Source organism: Aptenodytes forsteri, unplaced genomic scaffold, assembly GCF_000699145.1.
Source record: "Aptenodytes forsteri isolate BGI_AS27 unplaced genomic scaffold, ASM69914v1 Scaffold54, whole genome shotgun sequence".
NCBI lineage: Eukaryota > Metazoa > Chordata > Aves > Sphenisciformes > Spheniscidae > Aptenodytes > Aptenodytes forsteri.
This window is the reverse complement of record NW_008796044.1, coordinates 19,410,017-19,431,284: the sequence shown is the minus strand read 5'-3', so window position 1 is coordinate 19,431,284 and position 21,268 is coordinate 19,410,017. Positions and strand designations below refer to the sequence as shown.

General features: G+C 38.3%; 1 protein-coding gene across 2 annotated transcripts in view; it reads left to right on the top strand.

Moving 5' to 3' along the window:
* Nucleotides 1-1,132: 1,132 nt before the first annotated feature.
* Nucleotides 1,133-21,268, top strand: part of LARS (leucyl-tRNA synthetase) — a 32,160-nt gene continuing 12,024 nt past the window's right edge. The window contains exons 1-21 of one of the 2 annotated variants that reach the window (XM_019473870.1): nt 1,133-1,246; nt 4,562-4,649; nt 5,337-5,417; nt 5,860-6,000; nt 7,130-7,291; nt 7,991-8,103; nt 8,516-8,579; nt 9,125-9,192; nt 9,542-9,767; nt 10,888-10,975; nt 11,079-11,155; nt 11,831-11,884; nt 12,884-13,024; nt 13,697-13,774; nt 14,709-14,794; nt 14,887-14,952; nt 15,057-15,139; nt 15,801-15,939; nt 18,074-18,286; nt 19,684-19,741; nt 20,664-20,727. In XM_019473870.1, the coding sequence (XP_019329415.1) occupies nt 4,599-4,649; nt 5,337-5,417; nt 5,860-6,000; nt 7,130-7,291; nt 7,991-8,103; nt 8,516-8,579; nt 9,125-9,192; nt 9,542-9,767; nt 10,888-10,975; nt 11,079-11,155; nt 11,831-11,884; nt 12,884-13,024; nt 13,697-13,774; nt 14,709-14,794; nt 14,887-14,952; nt 15,057-15,139; nt 15,801-15,939; nt 18,074-18,286; nt 19,684-19,741; nt 20,664-20,727 (2,053 nt within the window). In that variant the 5' untranslated portion in view covers nt 1,133-1,246; nt 4,562-4,598. The remainder of the gene's footprint in view (nt 1,247-4,561; nt 4,650-5,336; nt 5,418-5,859; nt 6,001-7,129; nt 7,292-7,990; nt 8,104-8,515; nt 8,580-9,124; nt 9,193-9,541; nt 9,768-10,887; nt 10,976-11,078; nt 11,156-11,830; nt 11,885-12,883; nt 13,025-13,696; nt 13,775-14,708; nt 14,795-14,886; nt 14,953-15,056; nt 15,140-15,800; nt 15,940-18,073; nt 18,287-19,683; nt 19,742-20,663; nt 20,728-21,268) is intronic. The other variant, XM_019473869.1, reaches the window with a different exon arrangement.

Genomic DNA, 21,268 nt, shown 5'->3' with positions numbered 1-21,268 from the left:
GGGTGGGGGGGGGGGCCCGGCGGTCTCTTTGGCTGCCTTCGGGTGTTTCTGCGTTCGTCCAGCCGCCGGTGTCGGTAGGCCGTGGTTCTGGGGAGCTTACGCGGCCGGTAAACGCTCTGAAAGCCCGGACTGCCTTCAGCTGGTTCGGCGGGTTCCCGGGGGGCTTAATGGGCGGGGAACTGGTAGAGCCGCCCCGAGGCGAATGACTCGGTACCAAAGGGGAGCGAGAGTCTAGCGCTTAAACTTCTCGGCACCAGTTAGAACCTTTCATTATCGTAATATCTCTGCTTTTCCCTTAAAGGTATTTTGAGGTTTGCTGTAGTACTTTCATTGTTAATCAGGTTTCTGTTTGCTTATATGAGTGAAGGTAGACACGACTTCTGCCCCAAATATCTTGATCCTGAGGAAGAATCCCAAACCCTCAAACTTTGTGTATGTCAGGCCTTATGGCTGCGGTACCTGTAGCGCGTGTATCCTTTAACACTTGCAGTGTGTTGTATGATAAATGAATAAGGAGAAGGAATATTTAACGCTTAATGGTGGTGTTTAAACACCGATGGGAATTTAAATTGGTTTAAAAACCTTTACGAAAAGAACTCTCTTTGTGAACTGCAATTAGAGTAGACTTGTACGCCGGACTCTTCTCCTGGCCTAGGAAGTACTACTCCCCCTTAATGCATAGCAAGATGAAGAAACATTACGTGGGGTTTATGAAGAGTCTGGAACAAAAACAGAATTCTGTGGTTTTTTTCACTTAAGATTTATATCCACTCCTATCCCCAATTCAGACACCTCTGAGTTTATTATTGGTAAGATGAACAGTTTGCTCGTGTGTGTGTAAGATGTTGGCTACTGTAGAGTCCTTTGCCTTAGAAAAAGGTTGTTAACCCTTTCCTTACAGATTTTAGATCTTGTTTTGGAAGGCTGAATCTCAAGGATACAGATTTACACAGCCTGGTCATAGATCATGTTAACGATGCTCTGTTGTGAGATTATGCTGCAGTGTTATGGAGTCCAGGGAAATGCTTGCCCGTAACGAAAGGAGTTTAGGAGTGTCTGTAATATATTACAATTCTGTATTTGTTAACCCATTCAGCCAGACTTTTCTTCCTCTTTCTGTTTAACAGGAACGTAAAGGGACAGCAAAAGTCGATTTCCTGAAGAAAATTGAAAAAGAGATCCAGCAAAAGTGGGATGATGAGCGAGTCTTTGAGATTGACGCTTCAGATAGGCAGAGCCAAAAGAGGTATCGTTACATTTTTTTTTTTACAGGTTTTATCTTTAACTGCTTGAAATGTCTTTTCAAGGGAACCTTTTTCCTTCAAAACCCAGGAGGGAAAAAAGCAGCCTCTTTGGATCATCTGGAGGTACTTACTTATGCATTAAGTTGGCATTTCTGTAGCTGGCAACATGAAGCGGTGGTGTACATTTGTTGGCCAAGTTCCAGTAGGATGAAAAAAGCCGCCTCACTACTTGGTAGTATCAATACCCGCTGAGGTTTTGAAAACGGATTCTCTTTGGTAACTTCTACCTCTTGACATGGAGGGCTTTCACTCCCCCAGTTAGAAAGGACCACTCCTTTATCTGAAGGAAGGTGTGTACTTGCTCTGCTTCGCTGAGAAAAGAAAATTGTTAAACAAATATCTTGGGTCCTGGTGTAGACCAACCTGTTTTACTTTGTGTAGAAGTGGGTGAGGGCCAGGCGTGTGATCATTACTGTTCCTCAGATGACGTGCTGCGATTTCTTTTCGTACATGAACTGTATTGCAGAGGTTTGTCCCACTACCTTGTTAGTCATAGAGCTTCAGTTTGCACTTCTGTTGTGATCTGCAGCTCCAGCAAAATTAGTCCCAGGACTGAGTAAAGAGTGAAGGACCCAAATGGGTCAGAAGATTTGAATGCTAAATTAGGAGGTGTAATAAAAACTGTTGCGTGGGGTTGTGTTGCTCACACTATAGAACTCACTTTTACTTAACAGAAATGCAGTCTGACCTTTAAGTATTCACTATCTTACAGGTTGAAATTTAAGGCTGTAATTAATGCTTAGTTTCTGACTGAAAATGAAAGTAGTAGGTCAGTTTTACAATATGGAGCAATTTAATGTGAAATTTCAGTGTTCATTATGGTAACATGTGACCACCTTATAAATAGAGAAAAAGCTGCTTTGCTAAACTAATGTTCTTACAATTCTAGTTAAAATGCCATGTATTTATTTTAGAGTTTTGTCTTAAACTTCTATTTTTATAAAATAGCTGATACTACTAAAAGCTACCCTAGAGGAGAGAGAGATGATGCTGGCAGAACATTTCTGCCATCAGTCCTTATATAGTCACAGTGGGATTTCATCCCGTGCCAGGAAAAGGCTTTGCTTACAGTGTTTTTTCTTGCGTGGAGCTAGTAAAGCTCTATTATGAAGTAGATGGAACTACTGTAAGAGATCTGTTGCTGTTCATGCAAAACTCCATCCTAGGAAATGATAGTAGGAATATCTGTTTCATTATTAAAGATCACAGTTGGGGCCAGGAGAAATGACTTATGACGTGGTTGGCCTTTTCCAAAACTCAGACTTAATAAATTCTTTGATACAATTCCTGTTTGAACTAGAGGAGATTCCCTAGGAAAAGATCTAACCCTTATTTAAAAGGAATGGAATTCCACCACAGATCTTCTCAGGTTGTTTTAATGGCTAGCAATGTTCCTGATTTTTTTTATTTCATTGTTATCTAAAGTTTTTTATTAACTATGAAGTTCTCTAACTTCAGCTTCAGTCACTGCATTTGTTGTATTTCCGCTTCTTTGCTTGAAGCTTCCTCTGCTAATGTAATTTCATTGTGTTTCTAGAGGGACTGTGTCTGAACCATTTCTTGTTTTCTGCTGTTTCCATGTAATAATGCCATTGGTAGGATTACCTTATTTCTTTTATCTTGTTAAATTAAAAGAAAAAACCCTCTTGTTGACATCGTCTCTGTGCGTGAATCTGTACTGAGGTTCATCTGGGGTTTTCCTTTCCTTTTTGTTGTTTGCCACTTCTAATTCATTCGAACTACTGTGAATTTTACCTTGTTTTTCTCATTTGTTAGTTAAGGCAATTTTTTTTTTTTTTAAAATAGAGCATTCTACTTTTAATCTGTGCTGGTTTTGGTCAACGTAACTTTTTGCTTTGATAATGGCTTTCTGGTCTTGTGGTAAAATATTCTTGAGCTGCTGTCTGTTGATTGTAGAAGGTGCTTATTTCTTTGCTTGAATCTTCTCCCACCTGGTTGGTTTTCTAACTGTCCTCAGCTTTCTGAAACTGGTTCTTCTAAAATAGCAGGCACGTGCAGTGCTGGTTTGGACTCCGTTTGCTTTCCACGTGGCAGATACACTCTGCTGTAGTGCCTGAGCCGCTACCGAGCTTTAACGTTACGTTCCATCCCTTATCTGTCACGACGGGGTTCCCTGGTGGTAGGCGCAGTGCTGCTTGAGTGAACTGATGGGGGGACAGCTTCTGAGTTGCCTTGGTCGCCGCTCGCTCAGGACTGTGAGGGTGGCAGCACGTGGTGAGATGCGTTCCTGACCGCCTGAGGAAGGGATGGAGCAGAGCTGCTGGGAGGAAGCGTGTTTCGTGGGCGAAGGGAGCGTACTGCGGGATTAAGAAAGACCGTTTAGCTCTTAGTTTTATTTCTGCCCCAGAGTAACCCTGAAAAACTCGTTTAAGACAGAACCTCTGGAAATGATTAGCATGCTTGGGAGCACAGTTCCTCTTGGTTCAGTGGGATCAATGCTTTTTACAGTGTAGAGGGAGGCTTCTGTGGAACAGCATTAGTCGGTTGGGTAGGTCTCTGAGTGAAAAAGCAGTGACCTCGGCAATATGAGGTTAGTTATTTGTTGTGTGGGAAAGTCAAATTAAACCAAGATAATAACGAAAGTGGTGTAACAGGTGGCAGCTGCTTAAATTGTAATATTTTGCAAGCAAACAAATGACTTGGCCTTTATTTATGCATGTTTATACATCAGTGGTAGTGTCTGCAGGGAAAAGACAAGGGATGAAGTAGAGCGCAAAGGTGGAGGTAGAAATTTACAATGGCCTAAAGATCTAGAAATTATCTTAGTTGCTTTGAGAGGTCAGGTTATGACAACATAATACATATTGAAAACACTGTGCAACAGTATATCCCTGTGAAATGAGTACTTATTTACAGTGTGCCACTAAAAAACCTGAACTCAGTCAGTGGGAGATTAAATAAATAACTTCAAGCCTTTGCAGTAATTAATTTACAGAAGCAGGATTAGAATTTGTTACCTTTGGGAAGATGTTATATCTATTTCACAGTTTCTTTGTGATGTCGGTCCTATGTGGGTTTTTTCTTTTGTGTGTTGTTTTTTTTTTTAAAGACGATAAAACCTGTTAGTGTATCGGTTCTTTAAAATCAAAGACTCGTGTTGCTGGTGGAGAAAATATTTTAATGTCACTGTGGGCTGATAATAGGTGAACATATCAGTTAACTGTTTCACTTGTTCATCTTCTGATGGCTGTTTTAAAAGCTAATTACATGTTTTAATTCTTTGAATTTCTTCTCAGCAGAGGAAAGTACTTTGTTACATTTCCTTATCCCTACATGAACGGCCGCCTTCACCTGGGACACACGTTTTCTTTATCTAAATGTGAGGTAAAAATTTTCCTTTGCTAATACCTTTAAATACTACTCTAGAACAAATGCTAATTTTGTAGTTAAATTTTGAGCTAACAGAATGCCTTGTTAATTACTTTATAGATTCAATAATGACTTATTCAAACTTCCCTTTTTTCCCATGTTTTCAGTGGAAATATTGCTGGTTGAAGAGAACTGCCACTGATCGCTTTTTTTAATTCTAGGAGACTAGACTACAAGTGTTTCCTCTATTCATTCTTTCAGACTTGCCGAGATTTTTAGGAGGTGCTGCTTCCTACCATTTGTCTAGCTGCTAAATGGTGCAAACTTCACAAGAAATCTTACTGTCTCTTTTGTTTGTGAATACTGTGCTCTATTACCTGTGTGTTAACAGGCTTTAGGTACTAGTGGATAGGATTCCAAAGAATCGATCTCTTCTTTGCACCCATTCTTCTCTAGTCAAAAACAGCCCCCTGAAAATTAGGAAGGCTTGTACTTATGCAGCCAGGCAGTGGCAGACTTGATACCAAAATTTAGTTTCACCTTCTTTTCCTTTAATTAGCTTCCTAGATGCTGTTGACTGCCTTCGTCTATCTTTTAGTAGTTTCATGTTAAAGAAGGAATTGCACTTACTTTTTGAGAAGGGTGCTAATTTAGCCCTATGCCATTCTTGTTTCATCTGTTTCATTTTTCCACTTTATATAGTTTGCAGTTGGGTACCAGAGGCTAAAGGGAAAGAACTGCTTGTTTCCATTTGGTCTACACTGCACTGGGATGCCTATAAAGGTAAGATGGTTTGAGTTACTGAGGGCTTTTTTAATGTTTTTTGTACTTAAGACTACTTAGAGCATTGCTTACTGTCCATCCAGAACATCATGATAATTTATTAAAAAATTCATCAAGATAGTGTGATTTGGAACCTGAATTTGTAGTAAAGATGTGTTGAGCTTGAACTATACATTATGACTTTCTAGAAAATAAAATGCTTTAAAATTAAGTTTACCTGTTGTATTTTTTCATTTGCAAGAAAATCCTCACTGTAAACCTCTTCCTGCTGTGGCATGCATTATTGAAGTTGCAAGATCTCCTAGAAGTTAATGCAATGTCCAGAAAAAGTTTAAAGCATTGTAGTGAAATGCAAAGTGTTACCAGTAAAAAGCACTCCTTACCTATGATTGAAGCAATTGCCACAGAAAAGTTCTGATAGTCTACCAATAACTTTATTTAGGCTTGTGCAGATAAGCTAAAAAGAGAAATGGAATTATATGGCTGCCCACCTGAATTTCCTGATGAGGAGGAAGAAGAGGAAGAAAATTCTGCTAAAAAAGAAGAAGAAATTATCATCAAAGACAAAGCAAAAGGCAAAAAGGTAAACTTTAAACAAAGGCTTTGTGGATTGGTAGCTGTGCTCTCAAAGCTTCAAAGTATGCATTATGGGCTTTTCCTCTTTCACACTGCTCAGAAACCTGTGATACAAATATTTAGACTGTTTTTTCCAAGTTAGCTGGGTACTTTTAAGGTAGACTTGAAAAAAATGCATCAGCTGTATGGTTCCAGAGATACCATTTTAATGCATGAAATCTTAATGGCGAGCTGGTGCACTGTTTAATAGTTTCCTGAGGAAAAATAAGATCATCCAGAGTAATACTCTGATTTCCCCCCCCCCTCCCCGCATAAAACCTTCACAAACAAGTTGTAGGAAATAACTCCCCTTTCTCAGTGGTAGGGGATATATATATATACACCTGCTATTCTGATTATTCTCTTGTAAATTGGTATCTGGCCTATTCTGGCTAGATATGCTAAGTAAAATCATCCAAACTATTTTGGCTTATCAGGTATTTAAATGAGACTTATGATTTTGGGAGTATCACAAAGCAAGGAAAAGAATCAAGTCTAGGAAAAACTTACGAGATGTTCTTATGTATATTGTTTGTGTATGCTAAAGAGATCGTCATGCTGGAAGCATTAGGTTGGGGATTCTGTCTGCTGTACATCAACAGAAGATGTGATCTTGCCTACTCTTGCAGGTAGTAAGTTGCTGTTGGGTAGAGAAACAAGATATTTGAAGGACAATAGCTGGAAAAAGTAATATGTGCAAAGTAACAGCAGAAAAGGTTTTTGATACAAGGGTATAGTGCAGGACTGTTCTACCTTTTCATGGTAAACACACCCATTTGTTTGACCAGCACCTCAGTGAACTGGTCATTTCTTGCCAGTTTGTCATGGCACACCCTTTCTGCAGCTGTATCAGATCTAAGCATGTAACAGTTGAAAAGAGGGGGGTTAATGTATGTACAGTTGAAGACAAGCTAGGAAATAGTGTAGATCAGAAACTCTGATTAATAATCTTCACTGCTAGAGAAAGGATGCTAGAATATTTGTATTAACCTGTATATCTGGAAATAAAAATTAATAGAGAAAAATGCTCTCAAGCATATAAAGCTATTGTGAATACAGGAACGTGTACTTTTTATTAATCACAGTTGTCCTTTCAGAGTAAGGCTGCTGCCAAGACTGGCTCTTCCAAATACCAGTGGGGAATCATGAAGTCTTTGGGTCTTTCTGATGAAGAAGTAGTCAGCTTTTCTGAAGCTGAGCATTGGCTGGATTATTTCCCTCCCCTTGCTGTCCAGGATCTGAAAAGCATGGGATTGAAGGTAACTGTATGAAATCTAAAATTCAATTGTGCGAGCAGCCATACTTGTGTGGTCTTTATTTTTATGAATATGCTGCTTCTCCTTTAAGAAGATTTTCTGCATAATACCAGCATTATTCTAGATATGTTTCTGGTATTTTTGGAATTATTCATTTAACCTTTTAATAGTCTTGGGTAATATAATTAAGTGCTTTCTTATATGGAGCTTATGCCCTATGCAATGATCACAACTGGAAACAAGAATCGAATAAAGGAATTACGACTTGCACTTCTTGTTCCCCTATTTAGATAACTGTTCTGTAGTCAGTGGTGACAGTAGTTTTAGGAAGAGTGATGATGTGATATTAAATAAAGATACTTGCATGCTGACAACAGATTTTTAAAAATAAAGACATATAGAGATTATGAAACAAGGTAGTGCTGAAATTTAGCTGGAGCGATTGGTTAAAACTGCTACAAAATCTCTCAAATTCAGTCAGCATACAGGGCCTTGAGTCTTTGACATCTCAGCTTTGAAAGACCATGCACATACAGGCTGCATACTTATGTTTTTAAGCATGCACGCTTTGTGTGATATGTACTTGCATTATCTTTTTGGAGAGAAACTTCTCTTTATTTTTATGATAATAGTTTTGCTATTGTGAGGTTCCTTGAATTTCTTTATTGGATTTACTTACCGGAGACGCTTATGCATTTTCAGGTGGATTGGAGGCGTTCTTTCGTTACTACAGACGTTAATCCTTACTATGATTCTTTTGTACGATGGCAATTTCTTACATTAAAGGAAAGAAATAAGATTAAGTTTGGGAAACGGTAAGCCTGCCACTCAACTCTGAGTTTATTGTGACTATGGATAAGCTCAGCTTTACCGAAGGTGGAACCCTATGACATGTCTCTAGAACATGCTTATAACTCACGTTAAACGAAAATCCTTTCATTTCAAATGCTCTACTAGGTACAGTAGTGTATTTATTGTGCTAGCGAAGTGTGTGAGATTGTGTTCCTGTTTTAGTTTTTCCATGGATACCAACTCAAAGCAAAATAGGGCCAATACTGAAAGCTCTTGCAAAAACTGAACATTGACATCGGTGCAAACAGATTGATGCAAAATTTGAAAATACTGTTAAGAGGTCCTTTTTCATAAAGGTCTATCTTTATTTTTTTTTTTTCTCTTGGTCTACGCCTTACTGTATTTGCCACTAAATGGAAACATACCTTTTTCTAGATACACAATTTATTCTCCAAAAGATGGACAGCCTTGCATGGATCATGACAGGCAAACAGGAGAGGTAATACTTTTAATTGACATTTTTATGCATTGCTTATGATTTTAAATACTGAATAGAAAAATAAATTGTATCTTGGAGCAAAATATATTTTGTACATACGGAGGAATCGGTTCTCAGTTGTCAGTACATGTGAAAATTAAATGAACGTATCTATTGAGAATATTTGTCTTGAACTATGGATAGTATTTTCCATTGTAGCTGTTTTCTGTGATTATTTGGCAATTTGTGCCAGCAGCATCACTACATCATATCATTCATTATCTATCTGTTGAAACAAAACAAATAAGCTGTTATTAACTTATGTGTTGTTGAGATAGTGGCTGTCACGAGTAAATCTTTGGACATAGGAATAAAGTATAACCTCTCTCTCCAGTCTGTGTTTTAGTAAACAGCCATTTGTATCGATGGAAATACGATTTACTTTGAAGAAAGCATCAGCACCTTAAATAACGTTTGGGTTAGGTTACTACAGAATAGGATTTAGTTTCTTTACTGCTCAAGTCAATGTCATATATTGATTGCTGCATTGTTTGTGTGAATTGTAGGGTGTTGGGCCTCAAGAATATACGCTAATAAAAATGAAGGTGCTAGATCCTTATCCCGCAAAATTAAGGTAGGTCTTGAATTCATAATGGCAAATAGGTTCGTTCTATCTTATGGCCAGAAGTGACCATTAAATTAGACAGTCTGTTTTGCCTAATGCAGAATTTAATTTCACCCTGTTACTTCTGTCACTTCAAAGACTTGGTCTCTGTTTTGAGCTGCTATATTCACTGGTCTGTGTGGAACTCAAAATTGGAGTTTAAAAAAAAAAAAGAATGAAAAACCCACAAAGAACTTAATGACCCACTTTCATCCCTTAGGAAATGTTTCTTAAAGGTTCATATTAGCTTAAAAGCATGTTCTGTATTGCCCTGAATGTTTTTATTTTGGTGACTTATAAAATACTTTTTCCCCCCCAGTGGCCTAAGAGGGAAAAATATCTTCTTGGTGGCTGCTACGCTCAGACCAGAGACCATGTTTGGACAGACTAACTGCTGGGTTCGCCCAGATATGAAGTACATCGGCTTTGAAACTGTGAATGGGGATATTTTTATCTGTACCCAAAGAGCTGCCAGGAACATGTCCTACCAGGGCTTTACAAAAGATAATGGAGTCGTACCTGTTGTCAAGGAGCTGATGGGAGAAGTAAGCATCTTGCAGCTTGCTGGTCAGGCTTATCTGTTCCTGTGAAGCTTATACTTACAAAGGTGATGGTAGAATTCTACTTATAAAGAAAATATAGAAACTATTACAAAAATTTTGGAGGGTTTAGTGACTAAAAAAGCAAGCAGAAGACAGCTTCCTTGGCAGCTGAGCTACAGCTACTTCTGGGAGGTCAACCTGATGCATGTACCTGTGGACAAATGCGTTACTATTGCCTTAGCACTAGTTGATGAATGAATGATTTTAAGTAACATTTTTCTGCACGCTGGGAAGAGTGATGACTTCTCTACGGGGAATGGAAAGGGAGGGGAAAAAAGTAATAGCTAGAAAGGGTTATGTGAAAAAGGCTTTCTGTTGATGCTGAAATTTCCAGTACATCTTTGTGAATGAAGCTTGCTTAGCTTAGTAATTGAACGTTAGTGTGTTTGGTATTTACTATCCTTAACTTCTGTGCTTTGAGTAAATGTAGTTAGTGGCATTTGTTCATCTTAATACAAAGTATCCTCCTGCTGTTTACATCACTTGATCTCCATTCACTGAAACTTGTCACCATCTTTCTTCCTTCTGCTTTGAAGGATGAAGTAGAAAATACAGTTTTTGTTTCTTTGTTAGTAGACATGATGTGAATTCAAGCAAGTTAGAGAGGTAGAAGACAACTGCAACATCTAGACTACCTCCTGTCAGTGCATAAATGGTCTTGACAATATGCTTTTCCTGACTTTGTTTAATCTAGCTTTTGACACTGGCTTCGTAATTCATTCCTGTCTTGATGCTGATGTGCTTCAGATATTTGGAGGCAAACTGTTCTCCTGCTTACTATCTTTTTCCAACTCTAAACTTTCAGTAGTTTCGCTTTTCTCTATATTGTCTAGTATTTGACTTTTCTAGCAGTGAATAGTCCATATACTGTCTCAAATGGTACATGCATGCTTTTCATATGTAATTCCTCCTTGTCTAACTACATAGATATATGTATTTTAATTTATTTGTTTGTAATATGTAAGGAATGCCAGCAAATTTAAAGAATATCAGCCAGGAGAGCTTACTCAGCTAGGCTGATAAAGTGCTATTTATTGTAATGATACTCCTTTGTCCTGCATAGGAGATTCTTGGCGCTGCACTTTCTGCGCCTCTCACCGCCTACAAAGTTATATATGCTCTTCCCATGCTCACGATCAAGGAAGATAAAGGTAACTTTACAGCAGTGTCTTGCCAAAGCCTGTTTGATGCACACTGTGCATTCAATACGTGTTGACGAATCTTTTTATCTGTTGTATCTCTTTCTTTGTCAAGGAACTGGAGTGGTAACAAGTGTTCCCTCTGATTCTCCGGATGACATTGCAGCCCTGAGAGATTTGAAAAAAAAACAGGTCAGTCTGTTAACTGATTTGCTTCTGTTTCTGTTTCCTTTCCATAGTGTGGAGGGTCAAAAGCGGATATTCAGTGGGTAAAATGAAACTCCCTTTAATTGGAGTTTTGCTATCTCTAACCTGAAATCAAATATATTCAAAATAAATGAAGTTAAAACCAGCTGGGCTGGGACAGATGTTTATTCTCAGACTTCAAGAAGAGTTTTGGATGAGAATCGTGTAACTTCTGCTGCATGTTAAGGTATAGAAGAGTGCCAGTGAAACTTAAATAAATTCCTGCTGTGGAAATGAATTCCAGAGATGAAATTCATAGAGAGCTCTTAATCTCAGATGAGACTTAAAAGTAGCTGTTGCTATTACAGCTTCAAGAGTACATCAGTGTCTAAACAGCTATCCCTGGCTATTGAATTTTTGTCCCACTCATTTTCAGGGTAGAACGATAGTGGTTTTTCCTCTCTTAAAAAATGTAGACAATTATGACAGAGAATTGCCTGGAAATGAGACGGGCCTTAAACTCAAGTGTGAGAAGTGGTGAGAAGGCAGGGAAGTGGCTTTGTCTGCTTTATAATAAAATACTATGTACAAGAAAGACCCTATGAATTGATAAAAACCTTTAAATCTAGAACATTTTTTTCTTCTAACCATATTGCATTTTTTTTCCTCTAACTTTCAAAGGCTTTGAGGGTGAAGTATGGCATCAAAGATGAAATGGTCCTACCGTTTGAACCAGTAAGTACACCCTAATATGTCCATCTGCAGTACATGTTATTTTGTATTCACTGATGAGGAGTGTGCCAAGAACTGTGCATGCTTTTTTCCAGAATTTTTATTTGAAGTCCTCCTCAGCTGAAAGAGCTGAAAAGTTTAGAGTAAAGTTTTCATGTTTTGCTGTAGTTGTAATATTTGGTCCGTTAGGGGTTGCAGCAAAGATTTGTTATTCTACGCTATACTTCAGAGATAAAGAAAAGTATTAATTTTTGTGGGAGTTACTATTTTGGAGAATGGATTGCATCATTACACTGATAACCTGTTGGTTGGTTAAAACGTACAGCCTTAATGGCTGGATTATTATTCTATCTGTTCTATGCAAAGAGCCCAAGTCCCTTACTGTTAATGCAGACTCATGGTTGGATCCATTTTCAGTAGAAAACATAAGTTACAGGTAAAGCCATCCCAATATTCTGCATTACCCTTGCTTCCACATGCTAGCTTAAGTACCAGTACAGCTTGGTACTGGTGTCATGTCAGGAGATAAAACTGGGTTATTGCTTGTAGGAGGGCAGATCAGGAGTCACACTGGGGACTGCCAGGAATTTTTGATTGGATGAGTGGAATTGCACTAATACTTTAAGTTCTACATAACTTGATTAGTAATAGATGCTGCAAATTTACACACAGAGTAGCACAATACAGTAGAAATTTGACATAGCCCTAGCACCTGCTTCTGCTGCCATTAGGGTTCTTTGGTTAATATTGCTTTTGGCCAAGAGATCACGCAGGACAGATGCTTTCAGGTAACTAGTAATGACTGCCTTTTTTCCCCCTTCATAATCTCTGGTTTAGACTCCCATGTCAGCCTAGGGACTGCAAACCAAGCAAAACATACTTGTCTCTGTTTTGTTCAATGCATTGCTTCTAGTGAAGCTTGTGAAATCCAGGAAACAGATCTTTGTGTAGATTTTGAGGTAATTTGAACTGAATATCTGACACTGTTTTGTTAATTCTCAGGTGCCCATCATTGAAATCCCAGGCTATGGCAACCTTTGTGCTCCATCAGTCTGTGATGAGCTCAAAATCCAGAGCCAGAATGACAGAGAGAAACTTGCTGAGGCCAAGGAGAAAGTGTACCTGAGAGGGTTTTATGAGGGAGTAAGTAATAAAAGATTTTGATAAGTGTTTTCTTGCTGAGTTTGATTAGGAGAAAAAAAAGCGGGTAAAGATAAAGAAGAATAAAAAAAAAGAAGACTGCAAGAAAGCGGGAGATTTTTTCTTTTTTCCCCAGACCACTTCTCATTTAGCGTTCTGCTGCAGTCAGGTTCTGCAGTTGGAGGAGTTATGTGGAATTGAAGAAAGAGAGTGGAGGAACATAGGACTGCAAACTGAGACATATAATCTGGTTTCCAAGCAAGTGATCACATTCTGGGGAGTTGATCAATTTTGTTACAAGTATTGATTTGGAAACTGGTATGAAGAGAGCAGTGTGTTGGTGTGTGGTGTGGGTGTTTTTTTAATCTCCTTTATGTCTTTACTTGTGTAATGGCTTACTATGATGTATTCCTCAGCTGTTTTCTTATAAACTGGCAACAATTTTTATTTCTGACTAGCTGTGTTCGATTGCTGATGTGTATGCTGACATGTATACAAACTCATTTTGGGTAAAGATGACTGTCTATTTAATGGAAAAAAAATCTGTATTCCTATTTTTTGCATGTCAAAGATTGCAGTAACTGCTACTTCTTTATGTTGATCTAAAGAGCTATTGCACCTATTCCTTGTTAATTTAAGAAAAAAAAATCAACTCCTTTGACCCATCTCTTACAGGTAATGTTGGTGGATGGATTCAAAGGACAAAAAGTTCAAGATGTCAAGAAACATATTCAGAAGATGATGGTGGATAATGTATGTGGTAGTATGCACGCAGCTTCTTTTAAATTATCTATTTTGTCTTTTTCACAGTAGCCGAGTTGCTGAAGAGACCTCTCTGTTTCGGTTCTGCAGTCCTCTTAGTGGTGCTTTGGATCGCTACAGAGGATGAAATACTGCTAAAAGAAGAACCTTGTGTTCTTGGACTAAGTGGGATGAATAGCTTAATTAGAGACCTCTTATTCCCTGCTTCATCCCATCACCTTGTCTACGAAATATTTTGGTGGTCTGATTTAATCTTTGATACAGTTGGGAAGATACTGAAAGTGTAAGATCTGAATTGTCGGTCTTTTTCAAGCCTACCAGTAAAGGATGTCTGTGACATGCAGACACCCCATTTCTGGGGTTCATCATGCAGAGAAGGAAGAGTAGTAAGTGAACAATGATCATGTCATCTCTCTAATAAGATTTTCCTGATGAGGACTGGAAGCAGGAGAGGCTTCAGTTATTTAGTCAATATTGCCTTGTTGTTGCAGCATTGTTATGTTCAGATTACAATATAACACTTCATCCTGTATCAGAATATGTGGTTTGTGAAGGTAGAATTAAAGCTCACCGTTCTGTTTTTCTTTACCTTCCCTCCTCCCTCTGTCCCCCAGAGTTTTCTAGTAGCTGTTTTAATCAGTAGGGGTGTAGTCAATGAGTAATATGTTGTGCTTCTGTCCTCCTTTTCGTCATGCATGGAGACACTCTTTACAAAATTATGTGAACTGATACCTCAGAAGTACATGGTCAAGCCCTCATTTTAAAGTGAATACTGAGGCAGAGAGCCTGTGCAGTGATGAAAGCCATGCACTAAATGCTGTAAAACAGATTAGGATGGAGAGGATGCTTTTTAGTAAGATGTGAGGATTTTCAAGACTTTGCTAAGTACTTAAATCTTAGCTTTTATTGCCCTTTCAACTCTTAGGATGAAGCCGTGATTTATATGGAACCTGAGAAACAAGTTATATCGAGGTCTGCTGACGAATGTGTCGTGGCCCTTTGTGACCAGTGGTAAGTGAAGTAAAGCTGTAGTTATAAAGTTACTGCCAAATTATGTCCTACTTCTGGACTGCTTTATTACAATAAACTTTTCCTGACTGTAGGTATTTAGATTATGGTGAAGTGAACTGGAAGAAACAGGCATCAGAGTGCTTGAAACATCTAGAGACGTAAGTTATAAAAGCAGATGTAAAAGCGGAGTGATTGTTTGCTGCTGGTGGTGGTGGTCTAAGAGGGCTGAGAGGAGTAATTAGTAATAGCTTATTTCTTACAGGTTTTGTGAAGAGACTAGGAGAAATTTTGAAGCTACTTTAGGTTGGCTACAAGAGCATGCCTGCTCCAGGACATATGGCTTAGGTAGGCAAAACACTCCTTTTCCCACTCAGTGCTTCATGAGGATGGTACTCATCACTTCATTTGGAAGGCTTAAGTGCTGTCTAGAATCCAAAATAGTATAGGTAAGTGTAGAACAGATTTATCCAATTTACGTCGTGACCCAGCATCCCAGAGAAGGGATCACTTTCTTGAAAACGCATGTGGCCAGGGGTAATTTTATTTTTGCATTACTACACTGATTCTGTGCAGCATCTCTGTAGCTTTTTGCCTGGGTCATTGATTTGTAAGAGACCTCAGAAGAAGGAACTAATACCATTTCTTGGGTGTTCTCCTTAAATTCTGACTAGCCTTCATCTTGTGTAGCCTATGACGTGGGACAACTGTTATAACTGCATTATAATACACAGCAAACGATCATGAGCTGAAATTTGTTTGGCAGTTGTGCTGAGAAGCTGACTACAAAAATAGCAAGTATTTTCTCTTCAACAAAATTTTCAAATGCATAAGTTGAATTTTTAAAAAAAGGATTTTTAAAAGCATAAGCATGAGTACTTGCCTGTGTGTGTGTATATATATATATGTTCCACTGAAAGTCATAAACTGCTTATGTATGCTTGAGTGTTGCGCTTGTTAGTAGGGATGATACTGACTGTATCTGATACCTGGTTTGCATCTCTTCTAGGTACCCGATTACCTTGGGATGAGCAGTGGCTGATAGAGTCTCTCTCTGACTCGACTATCTACATGGCCTATTACACAGTGGCTCATCTGTTACAGGGAGGTAACCTGAGGGGCCAAGGAGAATCTCCTCTAGACATCAGGTAAGGAGAGTGAATCATTGAGTTTTCTTGTTTAATTTGGTGTGCTTATCTCCTGAATTATTTTTGACAAGGACTTGCCAAGCAGGCTGATTCTTTGCTTTTGTGTTTAAAAAGCATCGTTGTTAAAACTTAACCTGCTGTTAGCTAAGTTACAGCAAATCTGCAGAAGGGAAATAAGGAAAGCAAAAGGAGTATGGTGGCCAGAGAGAGAGGAGGAATGTCCCTGAAAGCAGAACTGTATGCAGAGTAAATCACTTTTTTTAATACTTGTTTGACTTGCCTTGAAATGGTCCTTGCCAGGTGTCTTTGAGTGATTGGTTTCAGTGGCTGCTGAAGCGTCTCTGCTTATTGAGACTGCTTTGCAACTATAAAAAATTGTATGCTTCAGTGTACAAAGTGGGCAAGATTAGCACTTAGTTTTTGTCACTGTATTAAAAGTTGGTAACTCTCTTAGAAGCTTAGAACCATCTTTTATGCACAACTCGTATGTGGAAACCTTCAAAGTAAGAGGGAGAAGGCATTTGTACCAAAATACCTCCTAAGACTGCTCTGTGACCTCTTGGTTGGAGTGGTTGTGAACTTTCAGTGATAGAGATCAGAGTTGAGATAGTACAACTCACCTGGAATTGAAAAAAACACTGCCAATCTTGCCTTGAATCTTATGCTCTAATTCTGCATGTTTTATGAACTCTTTTCTGGAGTAGTTTACACATCAGAACTGGAACTTGCCTTATTCAATGCTATAACTAGTCTGAAAACCATTTCCAAGGTGAAGATTCTTACAAACAGAAATAGTTCTGAAAGTCTTGGCAAGGTTTTAATTTTGGCTCAAACCTCTCTAATTACAGAGAGGCTACCTATGTACTAGTCATGTCTGGAAACAAACTTTGAAGTGAGCATCCTGAGCCCTGAATTATAGATTTGATGTAATTAAGTGTATATGTTAGTGTGTACTCTTACATGAGTAGATAAACATCTTTCTTACAGTGTTAGCAAACACTTTTTACTAAGACTTACTCTGTGGGGTAAAGTAAAAGGGGTTTTATGGTGCGTCATGTCAGTCACCATTTGGTTACAGCGATCTTTGGCACCAGACATGGAAGCTAAGTCAGAGCACACAACAGTAATTTAAAGCATAGAACAATAACTACCAGATCTAAACCAGCAAACTGGTGCGTGTAAGACTTTATTCTAGGCTGGTGGTATCGACCATTGTTTGAACTAGTTGTTTAATATGTCCTGGAGGTACTTTGGATCCAGAATGCTTCTCCTCTCTGCATAATACAGGCCAAAGCACCTTAGTAGATGTTAACAAATAGTAAACTTTGATTTGAAATTACTTAATCTGAAACGTATGCAGGTAGTATCTGGTGGACTCCATGAAATTCTAAGGAGCTAGGAATAAAAATCTCTGTAGAAGCAAGAAGGATATTTTTTTAATGCAGGCCAGTGGCTGCAGAACTGTGGGTCTAAGTTGCATCTCATCAGCGTTTTCATTCAAAATTGTGGATTCTACCTCTAGTAATTGTTAAATGTGTCTTACAGTAAATGTTAATTTTGAATGGATTAATTCCATTCAAAGTGGGAAAAGACCACTAATTTTTCCGTGTAGGAGGCGACCTTGAATTGTACAGCAATTCTCTTGTACTCCTGCTCTTTTACTTTTGTGGAAGCCAGAAGGAATGGCTATATGACCCAGTGCGAGGGAGGGCAGAGAAATTTAGGTACTGGTAGTAGGTTTTCAGTATTCAGTTAAGGTCACAAGTGGTGCTGGGGGTGGGGGGGTGGCATTTGGAAAAGAAATAATGAGGTTTCCAGGACATTAAAGATTATGCTTTAATTATTAACTACTTTTTCTTTATGGGAGTCTTCATGCTTTATTGGGAAGTATCAAAGGGTGTTTTAAGAAGGGCATGGCTTGAGCAGTTCTGAGTTCTGATTTTGTTTCTGATGTTGGACTCGCTCATCTGATCTAGACAAAGTACCTGTACACTCTTTGTCCACGTTTGCTCTGCTTATCACATGGAGTATGTTGTGAGAATGAATCAACAGTTTTAAGCTGTCTTATTCAAAATGTTGTGGAGTGTAAGAGGAACTTTTACTGCCATCTCAATATGGGACTAATTCTGTACAGGGCACATCAAATGAGCAAAGAAGTTTGGGATTATGTCTTCTTCAAGGCAGCTCCATTTCCTAAAACAGAGATTCCAAAAGAAAAGTTGGACAAGCTAAAGGAGGAGTTTGAATTTTGGTATCCTGTGGATCTCAGAGTTTCTGGCAAAGATCTTGTTCCAAATCATCTGTCATACTACCTCTATAATCATGTGGCTATGTGGTCAGATCAAAGGTAAGTTTGGAGAGAATGCAAAACAGGTGTGCAGGAGATAAAGCTGGAGAGTTTGTGGTTCTGGTATGTTTGCTAATGGCTTTTTTGGCCTAGAATTAGGTTGAAAAATGTATTCTGATTGCAGCTTTGTTACAGTTGTCTATAGTAGATGTTATTGAAATTGAAGGCTTTTTACCATTATTTCCCATTTTTTCCAGAATCCTTTAAAGATTTTAGGATGCAAGATTCTTACATACAAATTCTAAAACATTGTTTAAAGCAAAACTGAAATCTAACTGCATAATATGACTTCTGGTTGACTTGCTGAAATCTGTTTCTTCTAAACACTGGAATTCTAGCATTGACTTGGCAGTTTCAATCAGCTCTGGAGCAAACCTAAGGATTTATATGTCCTAACTGAACAGTACCTTGGCTTGGTGCTTCTTTAGAGGATACGTGTAAAAAACATTGAAACAGCATTGGTGTCTCTTTAGGGCTTTTTCTTCCTTTGAGAGTGGAGACAATACTAAGAGTAGCAGCATCTAGACCTAAATCCAAATGCAGCCGATGTTGGAATTGTGGTATTTGATGCTATTTTTCATTTGTTTTAGCTATCTATGGAGGCATGAAATGCTCAGTTCGGTAGCCACATGAAAAAGCAAATGTGTAAAAGTGGAGAACAAATTTTAACTTCAGCTTTCATTGGCCTCTTTTATAAAAGTCAAATTCTTCTGTAAATATCTCCTCCTGTGTATTTTCTAGTATTGAATCGTATTCCTGCACTGAGATTTTAAGTAACTTTATTATCATTAAGTTTTCTTAATTACTTCTCAAGGATTGTTAAAACAGTGTATACATATTCCCATGGACTATGCAGTACAGGTTGAGAATCTTTGCTGATCGCATGGTGTTTTTAGAAAGATGTAGTTCTGTGCATTAAGATACTATGTTTGCTTTCCCTTGAACTTCTATTTAAGAGTTGTATAAAACTGTATGTAGGAAAAGCTGTTTTCTCATGTATACTAAAGATGGTTGTGGGGAATTTGATACCTGCTTCTTCCAGTGGTAGGTATATGTGGGACTTAGCTCTATCAAGTGCTGTTGGGCAATGCCAATCACTGGCCTTTAAATGCAGCTGAATAGAAGGAGGTGAGGTAAATGGATGTAATTGTAGGTGCAATACTCCCTGCTTTGCATTTCAGCAGTGATAATCCCTAACCCTTATATTGTAGTTCTTTCAGTCTTCAAAGACACTCCTTGATTTTTTTTTTTTTAAGACATCCCATAGGTTTTTTTTTTTTGAAGATTCCACTTAAGGTGTTCATCCCAAACTGGAACATAAAATGTGTGTGGGTTTTTTTTTTTAAAGAGAAAATGTATTTACTTTACCAAATGCTTTGTATCTTGTCCTCAAACAGAGAAAAATGGCCAGTAGCTGTGAGAGCAAATGGACATCTCCTTCTCAATTCTGAAAAGGTATAATGAGGCTTCATGTATGAGATGGCTTTTGTGGTTGTCAAAATAGGCACTTGCCAGCCAGACTGGAAAAATCCTTCTCGTAATTTAAGAGGAGGAAATAATGAAATAGTGAAAATTCTAGTTTCTTCATTGGTGCCTTCCAGTTTTTCATTCATCAGGGTAAAGACCTGCCTTTCCTCCAATTCTATCTAACACTTTTTCTTAAGTTAGCTCTTGTATAGCTTCACCAGTTTAGTAAAGATTTCAGTGCATTTCTGTTAAGTTTTAGGGTAATATAAAATGTAAATCTTTTTTTTTTTTTTGACTAAATTTTACCTTTGTTAAGCATTGGAGTAGGTGTAGTGAGAGGAAGTAGTTTGTGCCAATAACTTGCTAATGTATGCAAGTTCTGAAATTGAATTTAATTGAATTTAAAAGTGCCTGAACCTAGGAATTAGGCCTTGGAGACTGTCCAATATGAAGCAGAAAACCCCACCAGAGTCCTTCTTGAAAAATCAATGCAGAATGAGCTGAAAATGCCAATTTTGAAGTAGTATTTAAGTTTTAATTAGGTAATTTCTGGAATTTAAATTTTGGTACCAGTTGTCCCGTTTTTCAAAGCCTCGCAAAGTCTGGGGTGGAACCCAAATGATGCAGAAGGCAGCTACTGTTTCCCTGCAGCTGTGGTGTATATGGACCTTAGTAGTAACGACTTGTGCAAGTCTCAGGACAAGTTCAACATTCAGGAGTTAGATGAGCGCTTGCGAAGTTTAGTCTGCTTTTACTGTGAGACCTAGTTCAGATCTACTAAATTGCTTTTGCTGTGATTCATGAGAAAATACTTTCTCAATGGCTTGCCCAAACCCTTGTTGCATCTGTCTTGCTTATCCAACAACAAAATGGATGTGTGAGAAAACAAAGACTCTTCTATTTCTTTCAGATGTCTAAATCTACAGGCAACTTTCTTACCCTAACTCAAGCTGTTGACAAGTTTTCTGCAGATGGTAAGTATGTTCTGACCTGCATCTGGTTTTCAATTATGCCAAAATGACTAAAATTAGTATTTTGCTCTCAAAGGAGCAGTGGGTTTATTGCAGTAATGAATTGCAATAAATCTACCACTTACACCTGTTCTTGTTTGAAAAGCTGAACTCTATTTAGAAAATTGGGATGCATGTTAGCACAACACCTGTTTCAACCAAGAACTGCTCCTGGTGTTGAGACCTCCTAGAGGGTGCCTATTTCATTCTTCCCCATTCACTTAAAAAAATCATAAGGCACATGCTGTTGATGCACACTGTGTGGATACATGCATGCCCTTGTTCCTGCTTGTATGCTCTTGTTCTTTGGATAGTGATTGTACTAGTCTCCTGTTTCTTGGTGTCTCTCTGGTTTCCTTCCTAAGGAGGGCAGTGTACCTCTCCTGGGTAAAGCGCATCCTTTGAGACATCTCTCTCTAGTTGGCCAGGCAGTTTGTAAATTCACTTTCCATGTTATTAACTCTTAATGAAAAGTTAGTTGTAATTCATTTTGAGTCCCATGCCT